At 33.5% G+C, this 11,081-nt stretch overlaps 1 protein-coding gene across 1 annotated transcript; it reads right to left on the reverse strand.

Annotated features, from left to right (window-relative positions):
• Positions 1-525: 525 nt before the first annotated feature.
• On the reverse strand, positions 526-7,184 carry tdo2b (tryptophan 2,3-dioxygenase b). Its single transcript, XM_065241006.1, has 12 exons — positions 7,026-7,184; positions 6,848-6,950; positions 6,198-6,288; positions 6,034-6,104; positions 4,906-5,033; positions 3,588-3,774; positions 3,339-3,446; positions 3,149-3,260; positions 2,710-2,767; positions 1,680-1,759; positions 1,481-1,571; positions 526-1,019 (listed from the first exon to the last, which is right to left on the reverse strand). The coding sequence occupies exons 1-12, from the start codon at positions 7,058-7,060 to the stop codon at positions 860-862; spliced, it is 1,224 nt and encodes a 407-aa protein (XP_065097078.1). The 5' UTR covers positions 7,061-7,184; the 3' UTR covers positions 526-859.
• Between the last annotated feature and the right edge of the window lie 3,897 nt (positions 7,185-11,081).

The following is an 11,081-nucleotide window of genomic DNA, read 5'->3' on the forward strand; positions in this document are numbered from 1 at the left end:
GCATCCGATCAGAGTGATTGAACTTGAGGTTATACAAATATTTACCAACATTCAGCGACCTGAGATTCTAGAAAAATCTAGAAGAGTATTTGGTTTTTACAAGATATTATGCAAAAAAACTACCTTGATTATTTGTAAATCAATTTCATGTTTTTTATTAAACATCATTTATTAAACCTGTTGCACAATAACTGCATGTAAAACTTACATAGGCATATATATATATATATATATATATATATATATATATATAAAATTTACATTTCGACTTAATATATTTTAATGCATACACCTTTAAAATATTTAAAATACAGCATAAATATTTTATTTTAAAAATATTTAAAATACAGCATATATATATTTACAAAAAAGTTTTTGTTGTTTTGTTGCACAAATGTTTTTTCTTATATTTTTCACTGTTAAAAATATAAATAATTGGTACATTGTAAAAAGTGAGAAATTTAAAACACCTAAAAAAATTAAATACATTTTTTATGTTTTTCAATTTAAAATATAAGTTGAAAATATGTGTTTTATTTGTCACCAATTGAAGTAATTTTTTAAGTTGATCCAACTTTTACTTTTTACAGTGTATGTACACAATTTCTTGATTTTTTGGGTATCACAATTAAATCAAAACAACAATAAAATAATCACTTGGCTTTCTTCACTAAATTTGTCCTGCAATACTTCTTTGACATCATGCATGAATCGATAAACTGGAATAAACCTTGATCTATACAGAGCTCTTGGCATTATTCCCGATGTCCTGTTCTCCTAATCATTATATGATGCCATCAAAAACAAACAAGTCAGAAAATCATAACTTTTGATAATCTCTGTAGGGCATCTGATCAATCTAATCTGAATCCTGACTGCTGTCTGAATTGTACGAGCTGTCGTAACACTCAGCCATGTAGAGAAACGTATGGATTTGGGGGTTCAGTTTGGGAATCCATGCTCGAGGAACAAAGAACGTGGCGAGGTTGAACAAATCCACAAACACTTTGTAACGGTCGCTGTAAAGTGAGAACATATAATATTTACACTTTCATACACAAAGTAATAAAAATATTGGTTTGTAGAAATCTGCTTGTCATCAGATTAAAAGCATTTTTCTGAGGTCACATGGTGTGTTTAACGACAATAAAGACAGACTTGTAAACCATACTAAAGAAGATAAGAGAGTAGTATAAACATCATAACGCCATCACGACTATGATGAAACAACACAAAACTAAACAGGAAGTTTAGTGACCCCGCCTGTAAAAGACCCAGCCAGCTAAAGTCATTTTTTGTGATTTACTATTTTCTACATAAAATCATCCTAGATAATGTAAAGATTATCTTTTTAAAATTGACTATGTAGGGTCATTTCAAAGATACAAATCAAACGTTGATGCTCCTAATCTTAAAATCAGATTATGAAATTTTAGCCTGAATTTTACAGACAGGGATTCATTTCTTATTTGGCATATACCTGACAGTGGAGCGCAAGTAATAGTACCCTGAAGATCCACCTGTCCCTGCTTTGCCGCCGATCATTCTGTGCACCATGCACACGTGGTTATCTGAAGACAGAAGTTTGTAGATGTTACTTGTGTTGCAGTATACAACAGTGTAAATCAATTCTTGGTTTCTTTGTTTTAATCCGTAGCTCTGAATGACAAAAAACGTACATCTCCACTTGGTCATGAGTGTGTCGATATCCATCAAAGCATTGAGGAGCTGAAACGGCACCTGGAAACGAGGCTCTTCTCTGTGACAGAAATAAAAGTCAATAAAAAATATAAATATATTTGAATAAATATAGTAATATTGGAATTAATACACTTTTGATGTTTTAATAAATACAAATTAATTATAAAATTAAGAAATTAAGCTTTTGAGGAAAACATTCATCCATATAGTGGACCTCAACAGTTTACAGTTTCAATGAAGTTTCAAAGGGATCTAAACAATCCCAAATAGGCATAAGGGTCATTTCTAGCAATACAATTTTCATTTTCGCAAAAACAAAACTTTTTAACCACAACTTCTCATCTTGCACTAGCCGTGTGATGTGCCATCTCATTAAGTAATCACATCGAAATGTCACGAATGATGTATGTGAAACTACCGCTCCAGTCTTTACTAGTGTGGAGAAAGAGGACCGTTACGACGTTGTTGTATGTGGAATGATACAAATTAATATCTTTATGTCAACTTATCGTTTAAAAATGGTCCGCAAGTGTGCGTTTCACATTTATAATGTGCAACCTTTCGACCTGATTACGCAATACATAAGTTCACGCTCATGCATCACATGGCTAGTGCAAGATGAGAAGTTGTGGTTTAGATGTATAGATTTTTATATTTTTTGGTGAAAATGACAAGACCCTTATGCTTCATTTGGGATAATTAAAAGCCATTTGGAGCTGCATGGAAAATGTAAACTGTTGGGGTCCATTAAAGTCCACTATATGGAGAAAAACCTAGGAATGTTTTTCTCAAAAAATGTTATTTCTTATCGATTAAACAAAGAAAGACATCAAAATCTTGGATGACATGGGGGTGAGAAGAATTATCAGGATTTTTTTATGAAAGTGGAGTATTCCTTTAATATTTTTTAAAACGACATTCATATTTACATGAATACAGTAATAAATTAAGATGTAAATTATTATGGCAGACATTAATGTACATGAAATGTAATCACGTGTACAGTACCTGTAGAAACTGATCATTAAAGCTCCTTGAAGGGCTTTGTAAGAAAGTCGTCGCTCGCCTGTTAAAAAAGAAAAAAATGATTTTAATAATAAAAACTATATCCTCAATATGGATTTATTGTGACATGAGATCAATAAAAAAAATCAAAGAAAGCATTAACATTGTGAAGTGATTGAATCAGATGATAATATCATAGTACTGTACTAAATTTTACTTCCAGGGATATTATTGAATTGAGTTAAAGTAACATAACAATATATGTTGATTTGACAAACATGCTGCATATTTTTAGTGTAGTATCACCATAGTAGTACACACTTTATTAATGGTACCTAATTATATGAGTAAATTAGGTTCATTATCTTTGTTTTTAAAAAGTAAATTATGTTTACAAATAAGTCAGGGATCACTTGCAAAGCATTTCGGGTTAAGTCTTTACCTTTGTTTAAAAGATGTTCGTGTCGTGAGGGATCAAACAGGGAAGTGAAGACCTCAGTCTGCTTGTTTAAGTCCTCCAGCCTGTCCCGTTTCTCCTCGTCATCTGATATTTTCTACCAGACGACACCAAATCAATGTTAACCTTAAATCAAGTAACATATCTGAGAAACTGGGATGTAAAATGAACTAACTTCCAGCTTTTGCTTCTCCAGCTTAAGACCCTCTTCAATGTTGACATGCAGTTTACCCCAAAAGTTAAATCCATCTCCTTCAAGTCCAGGAGTTCGTTCCAGCCATTTCTACAATACATGAACATCATTTAACTGTTACTGCATGTTAAAAACACAAATAAATCAAATGTTATTTTAATAACATATCTTAAAAGATCTTTGGATTAAGCTTGGACTAAGGAAACGTAGATGTGTCTGTAAGTGAGATACCTCAACCAGGCGCAGTAGACTGGGTTCCTCCTGTGATCTCAGTAGAGTCTCACTCTCGTCTCCATGAAAGCTATCTCTGTAGTGCTGTTTGTTGTAAGCGACTCTCAAATGATCCGCCACGCCAATCTTACTTTCTAGAAGGCGAAACTGAAGACTCTGAAACCCTGATGCTACAGACAGATATTCCCTGTTCAACAATAAAACAGACATTAGGGTAAATAAAAAAAGTTAAACTGTGCTCCAACTGTACAATCAGTTCCCATGATGCAACACTGGCAATCAAAATGGCATTTTGTTGGATTGGGGTTTCTTCCCCGACCCCAAAACTAATTATATGCCAACAATGGCATCTTATTTCTCTAAAATGTTATTTACTATTATTATTATTATTATTATGGTTGAGTTGGTCTAGATCATAAGAAAGAATCACCAGGCATCTTTTTCTTAGATTATATTTGACCCTGGACCATAGAACCAGTCATGGGTAAATTTAAAAAAATTGAGATTTATGCATCATCTGTTGAATAAATATGCTTTCCAAAAATCGCCTTTAAAGTTGTCAATATGAAATCATTCACTAATGATTATGTGCATTAGTAAATTTTACTTAAAAAATAGTAAATTCTATTAAAAAAAATTGTAAAATTGTAAATAATTCTAAATTAAGATGTAAAATCCACTTAAAGTTGTAAGAAGGAAATTAACTTAATAATTTTGTGTTGAAACTACTTGAATTATTTAAGTAGATATAACTAACAAGGCAGGGGACTTTTACAGTGTAATTTTAACTTTACGTAGTAAACTTAAGTAAATTCTACTTATTGTTTTTTGTTAATTTAAATCAGCTTTTCTAAGTAAATTTTACTTATTTCACAAGTGTGCAAAAACTCGCAAAAGAAAAAATAAGTTAATTTTACTTATTATTTTTTTGTGTGTTAGCAACACATATTACTAATGATAAATAAAGTTTTTATATTTTTACGGTGGGAAATTTACACAGTATCTTCATAAAACATTGTCTTTTTACACTGTCAAAAATAAGCTGTCACTGGGGCAGTACCATTTAGGTACAAATATGTACTTTTTGAAGTACTAATATGCACTCTTTGGGTACAAAGTGACAACTTTTGTACCTTTATTTCTGAGAGTGTACATAATATCCTAATAATTTTTGGCATAAAGGAAAAATATATAATTTTGACCCATACAATGTATCGTTGGCTATTGCTAACTGGTTTTGTGGTCCAGGGTCACATGTGTGTTCCCGAAGAACTGAGGCCATGACCTTTTCACTGCTCTACAAAGCCAGGACTGTTACCTGAAATCAAAGAAGTCCAGGGCGGTCATGGTCTCCAGCACAGAAAACTGATCCACCAGTAGTTTGAAGATCATGGTGATCCTATGGATCCTGCTCACCACCTTCAGCATGTTCCTCTCATCTCGAACCTGCACGCACAAAAATAATGCTTATTTTGTCAGGCTGTATGTTTTCATAAGGCACCTTTAACTCATTCACCGCCTGCCTTTATGAGAAAAGTTGCCCACCTGCATTTTTGTGATTTTAACAAGTTTCACAAAATTCCTTGCAGGAAAAATTATCTTCTATAAATATATAAACATACAAATTATATCCAAATAAAGAACACACCTTCTGCTTTCAAACAAACAATAAACAAACAAACAAACAAAATGGGGAAAAAACATTTCATTATATATTTACTTTTTCCACTTAATTTAACCACTGAAATATGGATATTTCTCTTCAAAAATACAACATTTTGAGCAAAAAGCTTAAAAAATTGCGTTTTTGTAAAGGAATTTATGTTAGAGATCAGACTCAGAATGACTATCAAACATAAAGGCAGTTAAAATAAATCATTAAATCTTTTTAACTTCCGTTTTTGATAAATTCGGTTTAGTGGATCTAGTGGATAAAAGCGGTATTACACTTTCACTTTGAAATTCGTCCAGAAAGGCATATTTATTAGTTAAATATTAACTCATAATTGACGAGATAACTCGTCAATGGCGGTGAATGAGTTAAGATTTGTTGCAAAACAAAAGGTCCATGTATTGGATTAAAGAGTATACTAAAAAGGTAAGAAAAGAATGATTCTTTCAAGACTAAAAGGTTCTTTGAAACCTTTATTTTTGATAGTTTTAGGAGGTGTCCCGCAATTTTTCGTATCAATGACATTATGGGGTAGTTTCCCAGACAGGGATTAGGGATAAGGCAGGACTAGATCTTAGTTTAATTAGGAAATATAACTAGTTTAAACAAAAATGCCTTACTAAAAACATTACATTTTAATGCAAAACAAAGGGCACTGATGTATTTTAAGATATGTTGGTGCAATAAGTAGTTGTCAGTTTGGACAACTCTTACATTTATTTTAGTCTCTGACTAGTCTACTCCTTGGAAACCGCCCCTACAAGTTTTACTCACATGATTTTTAATGAAAAGCTCCCGAACAGAATCAAGTTCCCATAATATCTGCTTAAACCACAGCTCGTAAGCTAAAAGAGGAAGCAGAGGTTACAGTCAGAAATCAAAAGAGAAAACAGCAGGTTTTATACTGTATGTGATACAAACAAATATAAAGGAATTACCCTGATGGGTGACGATGAAGAGATGCTCATCGTGGATTTTGTTACCTTTCTGTTGACTCTGTAAGACTTGGGCATTCAGCACTTTATCAAGCTAACAGCAAACAGGTTTGGATGTTTATTAGATAAGTCATTCATTTCAGCATCATCTTGTTGTTTTATATCTAACCCTGAACCACAAAACCAGTCATAAGGATTGATTTTTTTAAATTGAGATTTATACATAATCTGAAAGTTGAATAAATACGCTTAGGATAGGACAATATTTGACTATTTGAGGGTGCAAAAAATCAAAATATTGAGAAAATCGTCTTTAAATGAAGTCATTAGCAACTGAACGCACATAAAATGTTTATATATGATTTAAAATATACAAAATATCTTAGCTTAGAAAATATCCTAATGATTTTTGGCATAAAAGAAAAAATAAATCATGTTGACATATACCGTGTTGGCTTTAAATACACCTGTGCGACTGGTTTTGTGGTCCAGGGTCACATAAATTGGTAACTTTTATTTATTTCATATGATAAACATGCAGCGTCTTAAGTGTATTTGTTATCATATTTAAATACAATATGAATATGTGGATAATTCATATTTAGATCAGCACATCTAATGTTTCGTAAGGAATTAAAACTGAAGTTATTTACCTGTAAATATTCTCCATAAACAATTCCACCTTTGCTGGCTTTGTTTAAGCCCTTTTGAGAATCATCTTCTTCGTCTGCTTGAGTGAAGTTACTGGTAAACAATCTTAAAATAAAAGCATTTTAATTTAATATTGAATTTAGTTCAAATAAATAATTATCTTAAAGAATAAACACATACTGATGCTTCCTTCCCAAAAACGGACATCCAGTCATGATGTTACCCAAACGATCCAGAGAAATCTATCCTTTTTGGCATAAACTGAAAGTCAACACACAGTTGTAGATGTTTCATAACAAGGTGAAATATTTAAAGATTTGCAATGTCCAATCAAACGCTGAATTGCCAATCCCGCCTTTCAACACAAATGCACATGATGAGTGTGTAAGAGGGAGTGTGTGTGTTTACAGCTTACCCTTAAATGGGAATTTCTATGTGAATTCCTGATGTAAACCCACATAAAGACCAACATTGGTTCTTGTGAATTTGATTTGTCGCCTTTTTGTTTGAACATTAGGATTTCATTATACATTTTAAGATCACACATCATACACAAGTACATCAAACGGCACCGCAAATTTATAGAAAGCTAAATATTTACCGTTGCTCGCATAACAACAAAAAACAGCCAATGGATTCTCAGAGGCTTATCGCCACAAGGTCAAGCATGATGGGGTTATCTAAGATCGACCCTGTTGGTCCGAGAACATTTTTACGGTAGAAACAGCGAAAGAGGTCATAACGTGAGAAAAAAAAAACGTTTGAATAAAATGTAAAAACAGCATGTTTCATCAATAATTTTGTTAAAAAATATTTTCTTCAAAAGTTTTAGTCTAAAGCACAAAGGCTATAGAGCTCAACCTGAAACTTTCCAGCCAGGTATCATAAATGAAGACAAACATGTATGCTGTTTTTAAGACCTCATGTGTTTGGTCATGTGTCTGGGACAACCGTCTTCAAGCAGACAGAACATCATTTGAAGGCCAACCACACCTGACCTAAAAACTAAAGCCTGGCTCAATCAATATCTCGGCGGAGGTTAAGCACTGTTGTATATTTATTGAGGCTGAAGTTGGGTTAATGTATACATTTATGGGCAAACACTGGTAAAAACAAATCCCATCACATGTGTGGAAACACATCAGAGATCATTACAAAGCAATGTCTCACACACACAGACTGACCAGGACACTACTGGGTCACATGCTTGTCTATGCCATACAGTTAAAGATTCTAAAAGCTCTTTACTCAGACTTATTTCTGTCATTTCATTGCCAAGCTTACTGAGATATTTCAAAAACACAAAATATATCTTAATGTTGTAATATATGTTTCGATGGTAGGGCTGTGACGATTAATCGTGCAGATGTGCCTTTTCTGAGTTACGGTGAAAAAAGCCAGAGGGCGCTCATGTTCAGAAACTCCATTTGAGCCACAGAAGAAGTACAAACGCTATTCCAGGAAATGTCTACAAGAATATTTATATTGCTGTTCTTCCGATTGTTTCAGGAACTTTTATGATAATAAATAATATTTTAATGAGTTTTTACAAGTGTGCTTTTTTAAATGCTGTTTTAAGGGATAGTTCGGCCAAAAACTATATTAAACCCATGATTTACTCACCCCCAAGCTGTCCGAGTTGCATATGTCCATCGTTTTTCAGACAAACACATTTTCGGATATTTTATAAAATGTTTTAGATCTTTCAGTTCATTAAATGTAATGTTACGGGGTCCACCCATAGTCCACGACTTTCAAGTCCAAAAATAGTGCGTCCATCCTTCACAAATTAAATCCAAACAGCTCCAGGATGATAAACAAAGGTCTTCTGAGGGTAATCCGCGCGGTGTTGTTGTAGAAATATCCATATTTAAAATTTTACTAACGAAAATAAATACCTTCCGGTAGCGCCGCCATCTTCGACTCCTCTTTATTCAGGAGAGAGTATTAGCGTAGTGTACGCACTTTTCTTAGTGACGTATGACAGGCGGGGGCACAGAGCAGCAGCACAGAACCCTCGGCTGCGTAAGCTCTCATCCTGGACCTGAATGCGGACGCGACTAAGATGGCGGCGCTACCGGAAGGTAATTAATTACATTAATAAAACTTTAAATATGGAAATTTCTACAACAACACCGCACGGATTACCCTCAGAAGACCTTTGTTTATCATCCTGGAGCCGTTTGGATTTAATTTGTGAAGGATGGACGAACTTTTTTTGGACTTGAAGGTCGTGGACCCCATGACATTACATTTAATCAACTGAAAGATCTAAAACATTTTCTAAAATATCCGAAAATGTGTTGTCTGAAAAACGATGGACATATGCAACTCGGACAGCTTGGGGGTGAGTAAATCATGGGTTTAATATCGTTTTTGGCCGAACTATCCCTTTAAAAGCAGATCCGTCCAAACATTTTACACTTTTTTTTACAAAATAATAGCAAGATTTTTATAAAAATAAATTGTTCAAAAAATTATTGAACTTAATTAAGACATAATTAAAAGTGTATTATGTTTTTAGTTTTTTTTAGGGCAAAGACAAACATCATTAAAACTAATTCCCCTTTTAATGATGCACATTTTTGTCATTAAATCTGTCTATAAACAAAAAGTAGACAAAATGGTAGTGTTATTAGTAAGAAGGATAAATGTTTTATAAACTTGCATAATAAAAATGACCCGAGTTCACCTAACCATGTTAGAGCCTGGTCATGTGATCAACCATCGGATTTTCGAAACAGTTATGACGTAATGAAGCCTCGTTTGCTAAAATCACGTGACTTGGCCAGCAGTGTTGGGTGTAACTAGTTACTAAGTATTTAGTTACTGTAATTTAATTAATTTTCCCTTGAAAAAGTAAAGTAAGGGATTACTCTTATTTTTCATCTAATCTATTACAGTTACTTCTGATGTAACTAAATACTGTCTATGGACTATTAATGGCTGATTCTGCAAAACGGTCCGAACCAATTGATTCGAAATATAGACTGTAAAAAAAGATGGACGACGCCTGTTCGCTCTCTTGCATTGGTGAAAAGTGAAGCCGCCAGTGTCCCCATATGGTGCTGACATCTTGGGTCTTGAGTCTGCGCAATAGCGATTTCGGGACCAGTCATGCGCAGTAGTGAGCAGGAAGGGAAGCCGCGAAGTCAAAACCCCGCCCTCGCTCTCGTAGAATGCGCATATCACACGATATCACAGATGTCAATCATGACGTGACACCACCGTTTTTATATCATTAAATAACTAACTAAACACAAACCTATTTTAAAAACAAACATTTGAATTTACATCAGCATGATAAAAACTACAGTAAATGACAGAAACCTGCTTCAGAAAAAAGATAATTGAAGTGTAATTAATTTTTTTAGTTGGTCTCAAGTCCCATTGAATAACATGGGGAGGCGGGGTTTATGACCTATACTGGGACCAGTCACTGGGGGGCGATCGAGACGTTTTGGCTTCACTTTTCAGGGCTTGTGCGGCACGCTTGATTCGAAACAAAAGATTCGTAAAAGTTTCAAAGCCTCATGAAGCGTGCTTCGAAAGCGACCATCACTACAATTTACTAACACCTCAGAACATCAAAGTTGTTAGTACTAATTGTGTAAAAAAATGTATTTTCGTAAACAGACTGACTATATTTTAGACTCTATTAAGAACCTTTTGTAGCACCTTTAATCTTAAAAATGCAACAAAATGAACAGATTCACTTAAGGATGTGGGTAGCCAAATGTGACCCAGTCTGTAACAGCACTCCCCACAAGTAATTTTCTTGTGATTTATTGTTTACTACATAAAATCATCCTATATATATGTAAAGACATTCTGTGAAATATAACCTTGATACCGGTATGTTTAATATCGACTATGTAAAGAAATACAGTATCAAAGACTGAAAAAAGTGAAATCAAACTTTAATGCTTCTAATCTCAAAACTAGATTAAAAGACTTAAACCAAATTTGTTTGCAAAATCTGGAAACAAAGCCACACGTACCACATTTCCCAGACGAAAACAGGCTGACATCAACACACAGAAAAATCTATCTGTTTGTGCCATTTATTACAGAGCAGTAGGGAGAAAAAAATCAAAGAAAAATGTACAACATTTTTAAAGCAACAAAAATAAATATAAATAAATTACAGATATAAAAAAGCTAAGATCACAAATGTACATATTTCTCAAAAAAAAAGAAAAAAATGGTGGGATTGTGATTTTGATTTCGATCTCT

This window comes from Paramisgurnus dabryanus, chromosome 14 (assembly GCF_030506205.2).
Source record: "Paramisgurnus dabryanus chromosome 14, PD_genome_1.1, whole genome shotgun sequence".
NCBI classification, from domain to species: domain Eukaryota; kingdom Metazoa; phylum Chordata; class Actinopteri; order Cypriniformes; family Cobitidae; genus Paramisgurnus; species Paramisgurnus dabryanus.

Excerpts from the sequence above, each read along its gene's own strand:
- tdo2b (XM_065241006.1), bottom strand. The coding sequence starts at position 7,060 with ATGACTGGATGTCCGTTTTTGGGAAGGAAGCATCA. Across the intron at positions 6,951-7,025 it reads TTTTTGGGAAGGAAGCATCA|ATTGTTTACCAGTAACTTCA; the intron begins GTATGTGTTTAT and ends TTTTATTTTAAG. Across the intron at positions 5,034-6,033 it reads AGCTTTTCATTAAAAATCAT|GTTCGAGATGAGAGGAACAT; the intron begins GTGAGTAAAACT and ends TTGTGCGTGCAG.